This window comes from Colias croceus, chromosome 9, assembly GCF_905220415.1.
Source record: "Colias croceus chromosome 9, ilColCroc2.1".
Classification (NCBI taxonomy): Eukaryota; Metazoa; Arthropoda; class Insecta; order Lepidoptera; family Pieridae; genus Colias; species Colias croceus.
Genome location: NC_059545.1, coordinates 2,996,796 through 3,019,001, shown reverse-complemented (window position 1 = coordinate 3,019,001; position 22,206 = coordinate 2,996,796). Strand labels below are relative to the sequence as shown.

Genomic DNA, 22,206 nt, shown 5'->3' with positions numbered 1-22,206 from the left:
ACTCTTAAGTTCTACAAAATTACTTATTAATTAATATAACTATTGAAGTAACTTACTTGAGATTAACAGTAGGTCTATTCGGAACACCGCCTGGCGTTTTGACAGAAACAGGCGGACTTCGGTCCCCGTCACCTTTTCTCGTTAAAGCCGCAACTTGTACATTATATCTTGTATCTGGTTGTAATCCAGAGACGTTCAATTCCAATGTCGTATCATCCATTACGTTGAACCGCATTGGATCGTTTAGAAGCCCTTTGCCCTGAGAAATAAATAATAATAAAATATAGTTTAATCTAAGCTTTTGTTCGTTGGTTTCTTTGTTAGCTACGAATTCAGAAACTACTCAGACGATAAAAAAAAATATTTATCATAAGTTATTTTTATCGAGTTCATATTATTGTTATTTAAAACTAGCGGTCCGCCCCGGCTTCGCCCGTGGTACATATTCACGTTTTCTCTACATAAGAACCATCCTCGTACTCCAAGGAATATAAGAAAAAAAGAATTAAAGAATTCGGTTCAGCTGTTCTAAAGTTATGCGCTTACCAACACATTTTGGGATTCATTTTTATATTATAGATAAACACAGGTAAAACCAGTTTTTAATGTATGTTTATTTTGAATGTATGTAAAAATGTATTTTTAACTAATCTTATGTGAAACATAATTTACCTCTTCTCTAACTTCTTGCACGTGAACGTGGTAGCCTCGTATGATGCCATTCTTGTCTTTCTCCTGTGGCGGCTTCCATGTGACGTGTATGGACGTCGAGTTGATGGAGTTAACTTTCACCTCCTGAGGTTCACCAGGCACTGTGAGTACGAAACATACGTTAGACTGACCGAGCCGTACCTTCTCTACATCGACCTAAATGCCCTATCAGCATCTACGGGAGCGTACTAAATCTATACAAAGCCTCGAAATTTTAAAGACCTAAATGGACTTAAGCTCAAAATCTTCCAAAAGCGCTGCTCGATTCTCATATAAAGTGCGGTCGGTAAGAGCCGTCGTTTATGCTGATAGAGTATTTCGGTCACGGCGGTTTTCGCCTCTCAGCATCTCGATCGGGCATTTGAATACCAACACACACAAAGAATGTAAACTTTACACCCTTTCACATCATCATAACTTAAAAATAAAACCATTACCTTTCAATCCACATTATAAAGATCAACTAAAACTGTAAAGCGTTTAAGGAGAAATACATTTATTACTATAAGTTATCCAAAAGCGGCGTAACTATAACTAAACAAGATCGCTTACTGATTTATTACAAATATACACACACTGCAAGGGATCACGCATGGGGTCTTAAGATTTATCTTCGCTTTGTTTAATCACACCGGGAAACGTGGATTACGAGTAAACACAAATTCATGCGCACTTAGGTTTTTAACCACTTGCAGTTAGGTTAGTCAAGTTTTGTGTAAATACTAGGAAGGACAAACTACGAAGCTTAGGCACAAGCACAAACGCACGTCTATACAAGCACTATAGTAATTTATACTCACTCTTGATAGCTGTACGGTTACCAGCGGCCCATACAAAGTCAGTGACGAGAGAAAAAAAAGAGAAAAACGCATTCAAATACATTTAAGACAAATTGTGCAAACATTGCAGGGCGAACGGAACTACTAAGTGAGAGATTACGAGTAGAACACTTGTCGGCATTATGGGGGTTCTCTTATTTCATTTTCCTCGTGTATTTTGAGCTCTTTAGGAGGAGCATTCAGGTTAAGCCGCTTGGGACGTCGGCGACAATGTCGATTCGCATGCAATGCCTTTCTCTGCTCACGTCAAGAGCGCAACGAAAGGTAACGAGAATTTATTTTTCACCCGGGACCGAATGTCTCGAGCTTCGAGTCAGTCATATATCGCATTACTTGACGTGTACTATTTCAATAAGGGTTAAGTATGAACAGAAATAGGCAATGCACGAGCGGCTCATTTTTATCCCTTGGCGCAGACGGTTCACTCACACGCACATGTATTGATTAAAGCGACGGCGCCGAATTGTGTGTGTGCGTCCTCAGTGTTTGTCTTGTGCGCCGTTTCTCTTAAGTGTGTAATGTTGCATACCTTGTGTTGTCCACTGTGAGTTTGTGGCAGTGTCATAGTGTGATTGTCCGGTGCTGTAGTCTTCTAAAAGTTGTTCAGTTTAAAATTAAACACGTAAGTACTTTACGGAACTGAAGCCAAATTGTCTTGTAGCGTTTCTCGGATCCCGTCCGTTCCACAACGGCAATAGCGAACGTTAGGCACAATAGTATTTCGTATGTCACAATATCTAGTGTTCATGCACGACGATAGTTTGATAGAGTATACAGAAGAGAGAAGAAGATAGAAGATGCTACTTGCGATAACTTGTAGCATAAGAGCAAGTGAGATAGATAGAAAGATAGAGGGAAAGATAGTAGCGCGTAGTCTATCTGAGCTGAGCGGTCGGGGAATTGGCTTTGAGTGTCGCGGATTTGATCCCTCAGATCCGTTCTGAGGTGGGCCGAATGTGTTCGATTGAATTTAGTTCAGAATGATGGATCCTCGGGATCGCTCGTCAGTTCAACCCGCTGCCTTCCCGCTAAGAGTACAGTCAGAGTAGTGAGTAGAGAAGTAGTTGTGAGTATAGTAGCATGCGCGCGTGTCATGTTAAAACGGTATTGGTATTCAAATGCGGCGCTCGGGCCGTGGTGATTGTTAGACTGTACCGAGGCCCAGGCAGAATCATGAACCACTGTGATTCTTTACGCTGTATTTGAACATTTGCAGAGAAAAGTTATAAGTAGGTATTTTGGATCATGGCTCTGAGCGGGCCGTTGGGTCTTCTGTAGTGCCACGCACTCGCTCTCTCACCTCGATTTGCTAGTTGTGCGGAGTGCTCCTAAAAGTGCGATCTTCGCTTTACAATATTGTTCAATAAACAACATCAATATTGTACAGCGAAGATGAACCTATCCGGTGCCCAGTGAAAAATATTTGAACGAAAAACAGTGCTGTGTTGAAAGCATGCAAAATTGTGTTCATTGCTAAATACTCAAGAACTGTGCGTAAAAATCATATATAACGGTGCCGTCGACACTAGACCAGGTGCATTGTAAGTATGCATATCAGTGAGTGCCATCTTAGCGAGTGACGCAATCGATGACGTCATGAACAATCATTACATGTGACAAGTGAGTGGAAACTTCAACTCTATCCCGCTTCAAGCGGTAAATATAATAAAATATGAGTGAATCTTAAAATATGTACACGTAATTTGCAAGCATATTAAAATATTCTGTTACGAATTTTAACCTCCTCGATTAGAATCCTGCTATTCGCTCAAAAGAAAGGAGAAAAGAAAAAATGGTATTAGTAACGTTGATAGTAGTTGTACGATATAATATATGTATGTAGTATGATATATAAGATATAACCCATCCTATTATATGCCCAACCCATCACCAATACATAAACACATTGAAGACATAGGGGAAATAATAATCACCAAAATTGTTCTAAAAAGAGTTTATTTTCTCTATGTCTCAAGAAATATCGTTAAAAACCAGCCACGAAGCCATAATTGATTTAATATGGAAAGTGACAATTTTGGGGTAGTATTTTTGTACTTCGTGATTGATTTCATTATTAGATTCACCTTGTCCCAAAGAAATCCAGTAACATTAAAATGGTACAATTAATATAATATTCATCATTAATTTATCCTGAAACATTTAGGCATTATATTTTGAAACGTTAAAGAATATTATCACAGAAGATTCAAATTGATGACGATAAATATAACTCCTATTAATTATGTACCAATATAGATACGATTTAGGAAGTTTTATTCTTTAAAAGGAGAATGCCCATGAAAGTATGGACCACAGTATAGTGTTGCGTCAATGCCGGAGTGGTTTTGGAGGGTTCTTCGATATTCAAAAGATTTTTACCAATTGATTTTTTTGTGATAAAAACAGGGGTTTTCAAGATATTGAGAAAAATGTGAAATAACCTCAAAACTTAAATAACCCCGATTTAGTTAGGTTTATCTGTTATTTAGGTAGTATTTTATCGCCCGAAGATTATTTTTCGTTTCAACATATTTAATCTATGCGTAGAGCTTATGCTTTCAGACAAAGTCTACCTGTTCATCGTCTAGTGTAGGTAGGCACCAGAAATCTTCCGGGACGGATTTCAAGAAAACCTAAATATATATTTAAAAAATGCCAATAGAGTTTTTATTCGGTTTACATGTTGTTGTTGTTGTTTGAATCATTTTTTCACTACATATTCGAAGAAAGATAAAAATAAGAAATAACTGGTTACCTAACAAGCTATATGTCATAATAATATTTTTTTTTATATATATTTCTATTATTTTACTTCACTATCTATGTTAAAACAACCTACAGTGTATAAACAATACCTTAAAAAGTGATTTTATGTTAATTGATTTTTTTGTAATTCAATGTAAACAATAATTGACATTAATACATTTAGCTATTTACCATAGTAAATGTCATAATAGTTACCGCTTGGTTACCGTGGTAACCGGTAATGGATACTAAATCTATGGTAACGGATCTAAACAATTACATGTCTTATTAGATTTTACAAAACATTATCTGATCAAAATATATTTTCCGATAGTAAGAAGGCCTCTAAATTGCCGAGATTTATTTTTAAAGTATTGTTATCTTGATACATGAGAAATTCCTGTACCAAAAATGTGAACGGTAATGGACACTAAATCTATAATAACGGATCTAAACAATTACATGTCTTATTAGATTTTACAAAACATTCCCTGTTCAAAATATATTTTCCGATGGTAAGAAGGCCTCTAAATTGCCGAGATTTTTTTAATAGTATTGTTGTCTTGATGCATGAGAAAAACCAGTACCAAAAATGGGCATTCTCCTTTCAACAAAATATGCCTTGTATTCATGAAATGTTATTTGAATTTTAATTTAATTCAATTGTTAGTATTTCATTTTTCAATTTTATGTACACATTTTCACGTATTTAAAAAATTGAATTCAATTCATTTAAACCTTAGTTATTAAACGTTGAATAGCCGGGTTTCAATATCAATATTAATTCATGTTTCAAGGTCACAATATAATTTTCAGGAAATTTACGATTCATTCGTAAATAACTTTAATTCAGTATTCTGTTAATATATAACTTTATAATAATTATTATTTATTACATGAATATGACAATTTTTGTTATAGTGACTGTTTATTATAACTGAAACAGTATCTCCCATATTACCATCATAATAGCTTAATTCCAAGTGTATTGTGTACATAAAACCGAGCGCGTGCCGTTAGTACGTACACTAGGTACACAGTACGTACCGTCTTCGTGCGTGCGCACGGTGACCGGGTAGGAGGCGGGCCCGTCGCCCACGCTGGTGCCGGCCAGCACCCACACGCGGTACTCGGTCCAGCGCCGCAGCTCGTCCAGCACGAAGCTGGTCTGGTTGAGGCGCACGACCATCGCCTCCGAGTCGCCGCGGCCCGCCTCCACGCACAGCAGCTTGTAGTACGCGATGCGGCCGTTGGCGCGCTCGGCGGGCGGCGGCTGCCACGTGACGCGCACGGCCGTCGGCGAGATCGCCGCCGCGCTCACGTTCATCGGCGGCGCGCCCGGCACTGCAACGCTCAAACGTCAGGCGAGCCCTCGCCTAGTGCGGACCTTCGCCTATACCCTCCCCCGTACACCGCGGACTTTCGCATCTTCAGATCTCAAACCTCGCCCGCTGGCGACCGATCGGTCCGTAGCAACCTGTACCCTCCCACGTAGCCCACTCGTTACAACATGTACCCTCCCACGTAATCCCCCTCAACCGATCGGTCTGTGTCGAACTGTACCCTCAAATGTACCCCTCGATCGGTCTGTTGCAATGTGTAGACCGAAAGGCCCGATCCGATGCAATCACTGAATGCTATCGAAATTATATGAAAAAATGGTGCCCAGAAATAAAATGAACATAAAAAAATGTAAAAAAATCTGATTAAAACCCAACATGCTTTTAGTGTAGTGCGCGATCCGCTCGCCCATACATCTGAAGTCAGAACGTTAGTTACACAAATGGAATTAGTTATTGATGGTTATGTAGGAAATGATCATTCGTCTGATGGGCGATGGATGGTCGTCTGCGATGTTCGTGTCGCCGACGAATGTGTAGGATATAAAAAATAAATTCACTCGAGCCGGAGCTTCGTAAAACGTACGAACAACATAAAGCTACTGGGCACGGTGTACGCACATAGCGTTCAAATCACTTTAGACGGATAAATGAGTCGAAAGAGACCGCGTTGCGTACACATTGCCGTTACAAATTTACAATTACAAAAACACACAATTATCGTGATATAAAACTTGGTGCTTGTGCTGTATATTACTGGCAGCGTGCCGGGCAGGTGCTTTTATGTGAAATATTACAGTGGGCATTACCTGGAAAACGATAGTTACTTCACAATTTCAGAGCATTCGGGAAGGGGCTGTACGTTTCTTATTAAACGGGGTGGACGGGGGACTATTAATTTCAAGTTAAATTATATCAAAATTTTTCAATATCAAACTACGCAGTTCAACATTGCAACCATCTAAAATCAAACTTAGCATTGCAATATCAACCCACGTAGCTTAACATTGCATCTACAACGCAGACCGTTCCCAAACGTCGTGTCGTGTGTCACGACATATCGTATCGTGATGTGTCACGACGTGTCGTGTCGTGTCGTGTGACGTCACGTACCGTACTGCTTGGTGCGCACGGCGATGGGCGGCGTGGTGGCGCCCTCCCCGCGCTGGGAACGCGCCGCCAGCCAGATGTAGTACAGCGTGTTCGGGTACAAGCCGTTTAGCGTGTACGTCTCCGTTATTGGTATGCGCCTGTGTTGTTTTTATAATAATAATTGATCGTTTATTGGGAATTTCACGAATACGTAAAATTTTCACGAATAATAATAATTTCACGTTAAATCAATATACAAAGTAGACGTGGATACGCTATTATTTATATTGAAAAAATAGATGCCAATAAGGGCGGCCGTACACGGACCGCTCGAGCAGTTAACGGCTGAGCGACGTACACGGACGGCTCGAGCGGTCGGCGTCAACTGCTCGAGCCGTCGGTTGTTGACCGCTCGAGCCGTCGCTACCAACCGCTCGAGCCGTTGATTTTTTTGACTAGTCAAGTCATTGATTTTCAGGGGTATAGGGAGCCGTCGACGGCTCTAGCGCAGTCAACGGCTCGAGCAGTCAGTGTATGCCTCACGACCGCTCGCGAGCCGTCAACGGCACAGTGGAATTTCGTCATGCAGTTGACGGCTTGAAGCGGTCGCGACGGCTCGAGCCGTCACGTGTACGGCGGTGCATGAATGCCTATAGTTCACCGCGCGGTCGCGGCTTCAAGCGGTCGGTCTCAACTGCTTGAAGCGGTCCGTGTACGGCCGCCCTAAGACTGCTAATCCACATTTTCTTCACTTCCAAAGAATTCAAATTCAGCGTCACAATTAAAATTTTCTCATACTGAACAATCCTCTCATCAATTATTCATAATTTATCGCAAAAATCTATATGGCTCTCCATCCATCCATCTTTCTATATGGCTCCGAAACCTGGACATTGCGCAAGGCAGACTACTCTCGGATAAATGCTTTTGAAATGTGGTGTTGGCGACGAATGCTTCGCATCCCATGGACGGCACGTAGAACGAATAAATCAATTCTCAAGGAGCTTGGCATTACCAAAAGACTGTCCTCCACATGCTTGCGACGAATTTTAGAATTCTTCGGTCATATTGCAAGGAAGAGGGGAGACAACCTGGAGAAAGTCCTTCTAACTGGCAGGGTAGAAGGAAAAAGGCCCCGAGGCCGCAGCCCAATGCGCTGGTCAGACCAAATTAAAACGACCGTAGAAACTAGCGTACCTGAAGCTATCCACATCGCAGAAGATCGAGACAAATGGCGTAAAATAACTAGGAAATCACAATTCCAAAATGATCACGACCCTCAGCAGTGAGGATTTCGACTTAAGGAGGAGGATCGCAAAAAAAAATTACTTTAGACTCTACATACTTACTTCATTCACCCTTGAAAAAATAGCGTATCCTTTAATTATTTTACATAAACCACACAAAACATTTTGCAACACAAACAACATAACTCACTTCTTATGATGCTCCTTAGCGTACGTATCGTTCCAATACAGTTCATACGACACGATATTATCGCCGGCGTGCGTCGGTCGTCGCCACGATAATGTGACCGACGTTTCGCCCGCCTCTACGACTACTAAGTTTGATGGTTGGGACGGTACACCTGGGTTTACAAATTAATATAAAATGAAAAAAAAAAAAAAATATGCAAAAATTGTAAATACAAAATTTTCATGTACTGAATTCCATCATATTGATATCAGGCTCGACAAATCGGAATAAAAAAACAATCTCTCATTGGAAAACTAAGATAAAAATATTACAAAGCTGAAAGTTCCAATCCTTTGCATATTTTTCGGGTTTGATTTTAATATAGACTTATTAAATGGTCTTCAAAAATATTATAATAACTGCATACGTAATTAATAAAAACGTAAAAAAAAAAATACTCCTCTGATTGAAAAAGTCGGATGAAAATATTATAAAGCTGAAAGTTCTTTGGAGATTTTTTCGCTTGGTTTTCATATAGAAATTATTTTATGTTATTCGAGAACGTATATATGTGTAATTGTGTATATTAAGCAAATTGATAATTTTTCAATTTTTTGCTTATCACACAAAAAAAATGTCCACTATATTTTTTTAGTATTCTAACTAGTGATTGATTACTATTTTCTTTCCGTGAACTAAACTAATCAATCTCAAAATTATTCAACTAAAAAAAAAAACTCAGAAAGAAACAAACCTTGCTGAGTCTTCACTTGTACAGGGGCTGAAATAGGGCTCGGCCCTACAGACGTGAATGCTTGTACGCGTATCGTGTACACGGTGTGTGGCGTCAGTTCACTTATAGTCGTTAAGTGATTGTTGTCCATCTGTTTGGGGGAAATTTTAATTAATAATACAGGCATAAAGCACGTAGGTATATTAGTCGTACTGAAAAGTTTAAACGTGAAAGTTGTAAGATTTTTAAGCTATTGTATAGCTTCTATCGCGGGCCTTGATCGCGAGGACCGAATCGAGAATTTCCGTAACGAAAAAACCTCACGCTCCCCACTCCGACGGGCGGAGGTGTGACTTGAAGGCATAGCATGCAATAGCTTTACCGCGGCAGTCCCCGAGTGCCACACGTCGTTTTTTATCATTTCTTGCCAATTTTGTTGTAGATACCCTACAAGCAACTCTAAACCACTTTTTAAAAATGACATATACTATGAAACAATAAAACTTTGATTTCTGAACTGAATGAACGTTGAAGGTTCAGAACAGTATTGACTATATCAGAAAATCAATAAAGGAGAATATAATTATTTATCTATCTCATTAATTTGATTAAGCTTACGAATTTAAACTTTTAATCTACGAAAGATTCTGCTGCTCAAAAGCTAAATATTCCTGAATAAATATACACAGAAACAATCTTTATACACATCAATTAACTAACAAGAAAAAAATCAATAATTCATCAAATGTAACTCACCATTTGAGAATGCCACGATTGTATTGGCTGAGACGGATCTGACGTATAATAAACTTTGTATCCCTGCGAAAAAAAAAAAACATTACATACAATTCAACATACCTACCGTGTACCGAGAAATACCTCCGAGGATAAAACATCTTTATTTGGAAAATTTTAATGAACGCCAAAAAATACAGAGATGTATTTCAACATAATGAAAACTCAGAAATTCTAATTTACCAAGATGTTTGAAAAGACAATGTTGCGTTGAGGAAAAACGTTGTAATGGAAGCGTAGGTATAAAAATATAATATTAATATTGTGTTACAATTTGCGCGTGTTTTATCTTGTGAGGTGATATGTCTTTGTTTATTAGTATCATTTTTATTCAATCATATGTACATACAGATACTTTAAAATAACAAAGAAGCTTCATACTTCTTCATTATCCATACTGTAAAAGGTAAATTGATAGACTAACAATCATTATTATGTATGAAAATAATTCTCACATTTAAATCACATTGGAACATATAATAAGATTTAGACTAATTTAATTAAAATATTATTCATTTATTTGTAGAACAACATAGGTCCACATGTTAGTAAGACTTTTTTAAAACTAAGTAATTACTTAGTAACATTCTTTGTTTAATTCATTTTTAATTCAAAGTCTTCTAAAGATTTTGAAATATTTTATACTGCCCTATAATACATATAACTTACCGTAACTTGACCATTAGGCGTTTCTGGCTCATCCCACTGTATGACCATAGTGCTCGAGCTCAACGGACGAACTTGCACGTTCCTCGGCGCTGAACCGGGTTCTGTGGGAAAATCGTGGTTACTCTACATTTTAGAGTGTCTTATTTAATCTGTGGCATGTAGCATGACGTATGTGACAGTTTGACAGATGTTGCTAGTTATAATTTAAAATCAAGAAGCTTATATCTAATACACTGGAGATTGCACTATGAACGTTGACTTGTCACGGGAAGGTATGACCTTGAATGACGCCTGGTTGTTTTTTTTCCCTTTCACACCTAACTTGGCAAGTTGGTGTGAAAGGGATGAAGGAACAACCAGGCGTAATTCAAGGTCATATAAAATGATTAAGTTTTAAAATTTTCTGAAGTAAGTTGGTTTTAAAAACACATATACACATACATCACACACATATGATAGAGCCCTATAGAATGCGATAAAACCAATATAAATCATTATACACAGTCAATACTAGCGTCACATACAATCATGTTACATGTAAATAAATAATGTGGCAATCTGTCCCAATTTGTTGCCATTCAAAGAAAACAGCCAGCTCAATATACATATATTCGAAAAACAAAATCCAAACAGATCGCAGAACATAATAAAATTTCAATTTATACAAAACACAAAGGCGAAAACAAAACAATGATAATGGACATTAATTAATCGCTTTTCCCATCGTTTGACTCTTGGAGCTTCACATAAATATTTGATGTGGCATTAAAACGGTTGTTATTATAAAAGTAATATCGCGGGAGCGGAACAATAACGCGCTAAGCGGACTCTGTCTCATCTCAATTAAGTTTAAACAAAATGAAAGTATAAAAAGGAAATAATAACAGCCGGAGACACAATGGCCCTTAATAGGATTTGTAATCGCGGCTACGGACACGTAAAAGAGAACGTCACTCAATGAAAAATCCCTTTTGCCGTTTATAATATTTCGTAGGCTCGAGACAATAGAAGTTGATACCGGTGCAATATTACGACATAATTGCGTTTGTAACTCCGCCGAACTCCCTTTTATTAGTTACGTTAAAAAATACACTGAAAAGGAAAAGTGCTCGGTGAATTTTTTATTTTTTCTCTATGGCAACGCTTTCATTATCATCTCATCAGAGACAATTTTAATATTTTGTTCGACCCCCGAGTCTGCGGTAATTTAAGTCAAGTTGTTGGAGTGAAAAATGAGGTTAGAAAAAAAAAAAATGTTTCAGAAATGATATTATGGTATATAGATTAAGTATAGTTTAATTATGCGATAGATTAAAATATGTTAAAGAATAACGTAAATTTATCGCCCACAAACAACATGTTTTATTAAAAGAAAACAGACTTCAATAAAATAAAAGCGAAAGACTCATGCATTTTAACTACCCGTATGTAGTAACAATTTACTTACTCGCACCTCCATATAATGAATCCACTGCAAAAAATAGCAGGAAAACAGCATTATTAGTCAGTAGATATTACATAAAAAATGTCACACTCAAATCACACACATGTGCTATAGCAGAAAAAGGATAGAGGGAACGTGTAGTAGTAACATTATTTAAATGTCCGTCGGTAACGAAATGGTGCATGAAATGAAACGTAAATCACGCGCTACATCTAAAACTACGAAAACCCAATTTAAAAGTGCCAAATAAAAAATAAAAAAACAAAAACAAAACTATGTCAATCAAAAAATCTCACTCAGAAGCAAAACTTACATGAAAGCCGCGGCGACCGTAGTAACGTCGCGTTATACGCGTTGGCATGAAAAAATCGTACAAAACAAATATCTTAGAACTGAGAAACGAGCGACGTAAAACCAAAAATCTATTTACCGAATCTAAAGCGATGAAATCAATCAAGGAAATAGATAGAATCGTAAGCGATAAGAACAAAATTAAAGGAAGCGGATGATGAATGCGCCGAAATTGTTGTATTTTATTTGGATGCCGGTAGGGTTCGCCAACGTTCAATCGGCAGAGATGATTAAAACGTCCCTTTAAATATTTTTTTACATCAATACACCAAGCGAGGTTGGTCGGTTGGTTTAACAGGAATTTGTTACCTGTTGTTAATAATCATTGAAGAGAGTACGCAAATATAAAGGAGCTTAATGACAAAAAACTTTCAATAGGATTCAATAAATCGAAGGTAATTCAACAACGCAAATTATAGGTCTATCTTATAAAGACCTTCATTTCCCTTTCCTCCCTTATTATCATAAGAAAATTTCAATATAAACTTTTTTTCTTTGGATCGTGACGAAAAACTACCATTAACCATCTTGGGCTTAAAAAATTATTAAATAGACTTAAAATTAAAAATAAACAGTTTTGAGTATATTTTTAGCTTGACACAGAGGTGTAATCCAGTCAGTCAATTTCCAGCCTACAAACTTATCCTTAAAACAGTCCAATGTTACTTAGGAAAAATGCTCCATTAGCTCATTTCTAGGCCACTACTTAGCAAAAAATCATCTATATACCTTAAGAAAATTGTTTTATTTTGTCTATTTTAGACCACCACTTATCTCTACTCTGTGTGTCATATATCCCATAAAAAATGCTATATTATACCATATCTAACCCACTACCACATTAACATAACTACATACCAGTCTCCCCCGTAGTGATGACCGCCGGCTCGGAGGGCGGGCCGCGACCAATGTTGTTCACAGCTATCACGTACATTTCGTACTCCGTGTACGGGGACAGATTCGTCACCGAGTAGTACTGTGTGATCACACCGGATATCTCGCTGAACGCCTGCAACGCAACACAACGTCATATAAATAAAATAAAATAAAATAAGATAAACGTTAGAGCGAAAGTTAACGAATGGTTAGGAAGTATCAAAGTTATGTACGATCATGGACGTTATTATTTGGTGGAACTTTTTGTGAATCTAGTGTGGAATATGTTTAGTGTTGGATTAGAATATGGAAGGCTTCTGAAAATAGTTGTTTATTTTTAAAGATTGATAATTTACACGGATACATACTTTTATATGAAAAATTATTGATTCATATATGTACCATATTATGCTGTGTTTGTATGCATGTAATTTTAATGTTTCCTTCAATTTCACTCAAAGAATGCAAAAACTGTGTATATAGTATGACAATTACATTAAAGTATTTTCTTTTCTACATCTATAAAATAGTATGTATAGTATAATGTAGGTAGTTATAAAATGCTGTATGACACAATTATCGTTGTATAATTTACAAAAATATCGACTTATATCTTACCTGATTAGCATATTTCGGTTTGTACTGTATAACATAGTACTGCGGCTCCTCGGGCCCGCTGTACGTCCACGCGAGGCGCACGGTCGTCGCGGTGATTTCAGACGCGCGTACTTCCGTGGGGGGACCGGGTAACGCTGTTACAAGTTATAAAATATCAGTGAAATAAATATTCTTATTGAATTTATGTTTAAAATATACGCATGAATAGAAACACTTTTTATACATAAACATAAAAATGATGAAATAGATAACTAACTTTTTGTCTCGATGAAAAACAAAATTACTAGTTCGTGAAAGTTTGATATCTGAAATAGGATTCAAAGGAACCTTAAGTAGAAATTCTATTGAATTAAAATTAGAATAAGAGAAGCAAATCCCAATTAACTTTTTCACATATTAATTAAACTTTTCAAAACACAAGCTAACCTAATAAACTGCTCCCGCGTTATCCCGCCTCCTTTCCACTTACAAAAATCCCTCATTAATGTTTAACATCGAATCTGGTGTATTATGAGTTCGCTAAGCTACTTAAACGCATAAAAATACGAAGTTCAATTGACGGCCTGAAAGTTTTAACGGGCCGTAGCCGTACGGCTAAACAAGTCGGGGGAAAAGGGGCTAATCCCTTTCGAATTAAGCTGAGAAAACGGACGAAGTAACAATAATTAATCATTAATCAAACTGACATTCGTTATGTCTCCCGGGCATCCGGCGAGTTCGCAAGCCTTCCGATTAGGAATTATAATATTTATCCATAATAGATGGATGAGACTCCCCGCCATTTATCAAATTGATTTTGGCAAATACTTAATTTTGATTCGGTTCACTGTGGAAACTTCGCTTTGTTCAACTTATTAATTAAACGGAGTGATTATTTATGTACCTATTTAAATACATTAACATCGTTGAAATATTGTCTGTCCAGTCTAACGCTAGTCAATGATGGAGTTTTGTTCGAGTACCTAATGAGTTAGGCGTGTAATTCCCTTAATTATCGACCAGTTGCAGTTACATAAAGGAAATGATACGGCTCGCACAACCAAATATTCGGTCGGTCTCAATAGCTATTTGACTGTGAGAAATCTGTCGGGTGATTGCATCTGACTACATATTAAGTACGTAGTTATGTAGTTTAGCAAAGCAATTCTATAATTTGGTTACGTGAAAATAATCATAGCATGAGACTTTGCACTTTCAAAGGATATAAGGACAAATAAATAAACATTTGAAATAAAAAACATATCCAATTAAATGGACAAGATCACGATACTTAGTTTTGATGCAAATAATAAAGGATATAAGAATATCGACAGACAGTTTTTCTAAACCCCCTTTGTAGTCTTATTCGGTGAAGGAAACATTGCGGGAACAGCAATACAAATACATAGTTAGTTACCTATCAAAGAAACAAAAATTCTATCAACCCGCACTTGACCAGCGTAGTATACTGATGCCTAAAACCTCGTTTGAAGCCTGTATCTTTACAGTAAGAGCTAATATATGCCGTAGAAGAAGATGTCTGATAACGTTTGTTATACATGATGATGACGATAGTTCTACTCACATTGGACTTTGACCTCTGCCGTGGCTTCAATCACGCCAAGCACGCTGGCTGCCTCGCACGTGTAGTTCGCAGACTCTCGTATATCCTCCAATTTCAGTGTGTTGATGCCGAGCGGTGGGTTGTCTTCAGGCGTCAGCCATTTCGTCAATCCTGCGCGAAAAATAATAAATATTAAGCATTGTTCAATAGATATATCCTAAACTTATAATACACTAATTTAGTGAATTTTAAGTTATTCCAAAGTTATGCTAATTATAGACTACCTATGAGCTTTTGGAGACGCAAACCTCCATTGAGAAACTAACATGTTTTAAATGCGATTTATCCCTTATACTACCCTACGTTTCAAACATCTTAGAGTAAACGTGATCTGCATGCTTTTAAATCTGTTCAAAGTCTTCAAACTGATCTAATAATAATTTTCGAAATATATATTACACAATATAAAAAAGGTATACCTTTTCTCCATTTGACGGTGGGCATCGGCGATCCTACGGCGACGCACTTCAACGTAAGGTTACCGCCCAGCATCACTTCAGTCCGCGGTGGGGGCGGTATCGAAAACTGGGGTGCTACACGTCTCACTGTGGAAGATGGTTTTATTAAGAAAAATTATACTTTTGTAATTTTTAAGTTTAGGCTTACTGAAAAGAAAAGGAAGAAGTTTTGCCTACATCCATCTTCGACAGCCGGTAACAGCCTCACAAAGTTAATTTTGTGAGTGCTCATGGGCGGTGGTGTCACTTCATTAGGTGATCTACCTGCTCAGTTACCTGCTCTTATATAAAAAAGTAGTTGCTGTAATAGAAGCAAAAACATAGTTTTTTGTATAGTTAAAATTGTTAAAATAATATGCTTTCGGGTTTCTTCATATTTTTAACAACATTTACTGAATACATAAAAGAGTTTTTATAGAGCAATATCTTCATAATCTTTACTTTTATATGTATGTCCTTTATCCATACTAATATTATAAATGCGAAAGTAACTCTGTCTGTCTGTCTGTTACTCAATCACGCCTAAACTACTGAACCAATTTTCATGAAATTTGGTATGGAGATATTTTGATACCCGAGAAAGGACATAGGCTACTTTTTATCCCGGGAAAATGACGCAATCCCGAAAATCCCACGGGAACGGGAACTATGCGGGTTTTTCTTTGACTGCGCGGGCGAAGCCGCGGGCGGAAACCTAGTATATCATAATTTTATCGTTCATGTTTACCGCTTTTAAATTCTAATCTCATTGTGTAAATCAATTTCAACCTTAATAGTAAAGACTTTAGATCTAAGTAAAGTGTCTGAGGTAATTTGTACCAATCAAATTGTAACATAATAAGTGCCAAACTCGATTGAGTTACAATTGAATAATTCCCGCGTAATTAATAATAATCTCAGATTATTTCACAATAAAATTAATTGTATTTTGACAAGTATCGTCATATCGTATTCCAGAGAACTTTGTTTAACAAGCGAAAGGAATACTTTCGATAGACTTATTATAATTAATTATTTATCATCAAACTAAATGAATTTTAAATTTATTAACTTTTGATATTACATGAATAAATGTGATATAAGTTTGTACATTAGGTATGTATAACGTATATTTATGAATTACTTAATAGTCAGCTTATACACATTTAAAATTAATAACTATAGTGGACTGAATTATGTATTTCCTAATCGAATGTTTATTACACATTATTATATTATAAATTACTATATAATATAAATAATTATATATTATAAAAGAGTGAATAGTCGCACTAGTTTGAGCTCGCGGCTTGCTCGAGTTGTACCTATTGTTTTCCGTCTCTATAGCAAATTTCAATAAATCTTTTCAGTAAATAAAAACTGTGTAAATTAACAACAAATCCTATCACATAGATACAAACTATTCATGATATTAATATAGCTGATTATGTCATATCCTTTTCACTTCTAAACCGCCTTTCTAAATACACTATAAAAACACACTCATAAACTCCATATAAACTTATATTCTTCTGCAATTCAACAGCACACGTCCAACAATAATCCCTATCTCATATCCACCATCCCAATGTATTGTGCCAAGGCTACACTATGCCAGTTTCAAATTTCAACACTCATAAAAGGTAGCACTTGCAACAGATACCTCTAGAGCCCACGAGTCACGACATCCACCTGCACACGTGCTCAGTATTTTTAACACCTGAATACTTTAAAGCCACAAAGGTTGCCAGTTTTATATTTTCGACGACGTGTCAAGAATAAACATGCAAAATGGTCCACTTTTCAGTATAAATGAGGGAGGCGTGAGGGTTGACGCGACCTTTGACTTAAACAAAGGGAGCGTATAAATGTAGCCAGTGTATAAAATGTTAAGCGATTGATGTTAAAAATATGTGGCAGAAGGTAATGTCGGGGAAGTGGTGCCAATACGACACTTAATGTGTAGAGTGTACATGCATTAAGAATAAAGTGATATCTTGAACATTTTTGTATTTCTTTGCAAGGAGTTTATTACGTTTCAGTTTGATTCAATAGATACATTACATATTGATATACAACGCATGTAGGGTTTTACATCCATACATCTCATGCCGATATGTGCCTAATATTGTAATATTTATAGCTCCACTTACATAAAAACTTCACGAATATTGTATAAACTAGATAGGTGATTATTTCGATAACTTACCCTGTAAACTTTAGTATAAGTAATTCTTAAAAATTTTAATGTTTTTAAGAATTACTTTTACTAAAGTAAGAAGAAACAATTAGCTGTTATCAACAGTCAACATTATCAAACTTTTTAAAACCTTAACAACATTAAATCTATCATCATAAGGATCTATTACATATTCCAAATAACTAAAGACGCCCATAAAACGTGCCCTCATTTACTTTAACAAACGGAAAAGTCGGTGTAATCATCATCTATTATATTGTGAGCGTGGACAGTGCAAGTAGTACGCTTTGTATCTGCCACTGACTAAGAAAAAACGTTAAAAAGGTAAGAAAATATTTGCCGCGAAACCATTATGTTAATTGGAGTTAGGCCGCCGCCATTTCAGCGTTTAAACAATTGTAGCACTCGTCAAGATGGCGCGTTGTTAATAAATATAAAAACATCGTTAACTTTTTCTCATATTTTGAACACAAAATATTGGTATATATTACAAGTTTATTATATAAAAATGAAGAAGAAAATTGTGTTTCAGCTTTTGCTGTGAAAAACTTGACTGTATTCAGCGCTGGTTATCATCAGTCTCAAAATTTTGCAACTAACACAACAATAGTTTAAAATTAGAAGCTATACAAACACTAAGTGACATTATATTGATGGTATTACATCGAAGGTTTAACATTTTTAGATAACAAATATTCTTCGAGTCATGATAAACAAATTCCACGTTTATTTCTGACATCGAAATGAAAATCTTCTTACAGTTGGTACCTTTAATTAAACTGAAAGGAAAGGGCGAATGCCATTGTGACGGTTTTAGATCGCGATGGGTCTTTAATGTGGTATTACTCTGAGTATTAATAAATAGTGTTATAATATATACTTGTAAGTATGCAGGGTGTAATCGTTAAGTGTGCACAAGCGATTATTCCGTAACTATTGCAGATATCAAAAAACTCATATCGGACGGCCTTTACCTAACGAGTAAAATGACAGTAATAACTTTTTTTAAAAAAAACGGGAACTATCCAAAAATTTTACACCAAACACATTGACACAGGCATTGAAGATCGTCTGTCAGAATTTGTTCGTATTTCTTTTTACTTTTGATCAAGCTAAGTACTGTGTTTTATCAAAAAGTAAAATTCCCTTGGTTTTAATTATTATTAAGTCCATACTTATGTTTGTAAAATGAAAAAAACTCCATTATTTGATTTAAAACGCGGCAATTTTTAACGATACGTGAAATAATTAATATAATGATCATTGATTAATTGGAAAGTTAATGAGGAATGAAAAATACATTTTAACATTATGCATTTAATGCATGTGTAATATCTGCGGTATTGGGTTATTTGTGAAGTTTACTATAATTTCAATTTTGTTTTAAACGAATTTAATTTTATATTGAAGATAAGCTTTGCGGGGTAATTCATGATAATTATGCAAATAATTTTGAGTCAAATCAAGTAAATTAACCGACTTGTTTATTTGTCTTTCTATAGAAGGATTTCTGTTGAAGAGTAAACGGAAAATTACGTAAGAAATTAAAGGGTGACGAAGGAACAAACGGAAAAGATGGCTGAAAAAGAAACATCTTTTTGTAAGGGGAGACCGAGAAACGTGATTCGAACTGATTCGGTGATTTTTTGAAGAATTAAATTAGTTAATAAAAAGTACGTATCTAATACGTTGATCTAATACTAGTATAGACGTAAAGTATTATATTGTAAGTATTAATAGGTAGGTTTTCCACTTCCATTACCTAGCCATATAAAGATCGCTTCATAGCATAGCTTCCTACTGTGAGCATTCAATTCATATTTTTTATTGTATTCAAATCATATTGTGTGCTAAGTGTATTCTATATCTCCTCCAGAACATCTCTAAAAACAAAACAAAAAACGCGCGTACACCACGGCCGCGGTACGGCGCTATACAACAAAAGAATTTGCAAATATTCCTGCATTTATTTTAAGCCATACATCAAAAGAAAAATTATTCCTTCGGTAACCAACCGCGGTCAGCTCCTCGCTGCTACTTTGTTTTGTCGATTAATTAAAATTAGTTGAAGAGAAATACCCGCGAGCTTTCTGCTATAAAAGCCTGTAGGTAAGGTATAGCACAATATACTGTTTTAAGAGTAAAAATGCGCTTTTAGCTGTCGGGTTAATGAACGAACATCGAGGTTATACTCTATACTGTACCTATTAAAATTTGTGACTGTACAAAACTGTACACTGTACAGGGGGGTAGCTAGCCTATCTCTACATTGACTACAGAGTTATCTACCTATAGCTATATTATGAAATAAAAATAAAATAGAGTTAAGTAGATATATAAATTATAAACTAAAGGATGTAAAAAAATGGTTTAATATTACGTTCCTCTTCTAGAACATTCCCATTTAACCACCACGTGCATTAATAAACGTAAACGCAACGCGGCATAAAATCAGTCTTAAAAATGCAGCGGAAGGCTCTCGTGTAGTAAATGATTACTGCCCATCAACACTCTGTATGGCTGTGAAAAATTATTCCTTAGCACGAACACCGGCGTCTGCCGCGTCGCACCCATCCGCTATTTTGTTTTTGCTATTAATTAAAATTATTTTTCGAGTGTAGCGACACCTCAAGCGAAATGTTTTCGCTACAGAGCAACAATACAACTTTCCGACATCATTCATCTGGGCCTTAAGAGTGGGTATCAAAATTACCAATCTTCTATTAGATGATACGTGTAATATTCAAGACCAAATCTAAAAAATGAAATATAATATATAAAATTAGATGATATTTTCGAGGATTGTATTTGATCAAAAACATACAGTGGTGACCCCCACATCGAGTACCTACCAACGCCAGAATAGATGATGGGCAGTTCTCCGAATTTTCGGCTTTTAACGCCCATTTAGACGTTGAATATGCAAAGTTTATGTATATTTAATTAATGGACAAGTAATGAAATGGTGATTTTTCTTTGATAAATAAATGTAAGTACAAAGTACGAGGCAATGAACAACTTTTAATAAAGATTTCCTGACACCAATTTGAAATTATTATTTATGTACATCAAAACTTTGTATGAAATTATTATATAATTAATTATTATCTATCTAATGAGATAAGAAAGCAGTTATCAGACACATAAATTTTCTCGTTTTAATATTTATCAAAATAATATGAAATCTACCGTAAATAGAGAGTTCCTATATATTAATCATTAGAATTTTATTCAACTTTTTAACAATTTTAATTTAAGTGTAATAAAAAAAATAACTATATTACTAGGACATTTTTATAGCTCCTAATGTTTTCAAGAAAACTATCTACTTCTATATGAGCTAGGAACCGATACGTATGTATTCAATTCAAACAGAACCACCACATTTTGAACTCGCTCGTTTGCGTCGAAACACAAAAATAACGTTCGAAAGCTACGATAATAATTTAAAAAGACCATTCAATTTCATCCATCACTCAGTACTGTGTAACACAATGAAATAATTAATTAAAATCAAAAATCAATGAACGAATACCCAACCTACTCTTTTATTGAATACAATTTCATTACGCTGTATACGTTGTTAAATGTGTTTTAAAATTCAGTATTTTAGACTGAAAATAAACTGTCTATTACTACAACTGTTTGTACTATAGTGTAAAAGTTTATCTTTTCAAATAGTTCATGAAGTACTCGTTAATCTAAATGGAAGAATTCTTGAAATATTTCTCTAGAAATGTGACAGTGAGAGATGTTACGGCCTACTTATATATCACTGGAAGTGAAAGTCAAGGATATTTTTGGGTATTTTTTCAAACGCAAAAGGAAATATTTCCGTTTTAAAGTGAATAATTAAGGTCCGTTGTTTCTCGTTAAGCCTTAAACTGTTTACCTATTCATTGCAATTTTACGGAGTGGTTTTTATTCTTCCGACGCTTTGTTTCCTGAAATATATGACTAGGGGAAATAGGAAGTTCGAATTAAATTATTTTTTGCTAATGAATCTCTTATATATTTTATAAAATCGTTTTTCTACACAATTATGTGATTGAATTGTTTTTTTTTTGGTCAAAAATAATTATTCCGATTGGAATCAATTAGCAATAATGTAATAAAAATAAAAATAATTCGAAGACACGTCCCCGACTTATATCTATCTATTTAAAAAAAACCGCATTAAAATCCGTTGCGTAGTTTTAAAGATTTAAGCATACAAAGGGACATAGGGACAGAGAAAGCGACTTTGTTTTATACTATGTAGTGATATCCAACTATAGCTTATCTATATAACTCTACATATATAGAGTTAGTATTAGTAGAGTCAATGCAAACTTAAT

The 22,206-nt window shown here is 35.7% G+C and overlaps 1 protein-coding gene across 5 annotated transcripts in view; it reads right to left on the bottom strand.

Annotated features, from left to right (window-relative positions):
- The window catches only part of LOC123694220 (tyrosine-protein phosphatase Lar), a 323,834-nt gene that overhangs the window by 9,081 nt on the left and 292,547 nt on the right, over positions 1 to 22,206 (bottom strand). Inside the window, exons 8-20 of one of the 5 annotated variants that reach the window (XM_045639590.1) lie at positions 15,652 to 15,777; positions 15,194 to 15,343; positions 13,630 to 13,763; positions 12,994 to 13,144; positions 11,788 to 11,811; positions 10,341 to 10,441; positions 9,633 to 9,695; positions 8,898 to 9,027; positions 8,165 to 8,315; positions 6,749 to 6,885; positions 5,343 to 5,639; positions 673 to 812; positions 57 to 259 (exon numbers count right to left, since the gene is read on the bottom strand). In XM_045639590.1, the coding sequence (XP_045495546.1) occupies positions 57 to 259; positions 673 to 812; positions 5,343 to 5,639; positions 6,749 to 6,885; positions 8,165 to 8,315; positions 8,898 to 9,027; positions 9,633 to 9,695; positions 10,341 to 10,441; positions 11,788 to 11,811; positions 12,994 to 13,144; positions 13,630 to 13,763; positions 15,194 to 15,343; positions 15,652 to 15,777 (1,807 nt within the window). The remainder of the gene's footprint in view (positions 1 to 56; positions 260 to 672; positions 813 to 5,342; positions 5,640 to 6,748; positions 6,886 to 8,164; positions 8,316 to 8,897; positions 9,028 to 9,632; positions 9,696 to 10,340; positions 10,442 to 11,787; positions 11,812 to 12,993; positions 13,145 to 13,629; positions 13,764 to 15,193; positions 15,344 to 15,651; positions 15,778 to 22,206) is intronic. The other 4 variants (XM_045639591.1, XM_045639594.1, XM_045639592.1 and 1 more) reach the window with 4 other exon arrangements.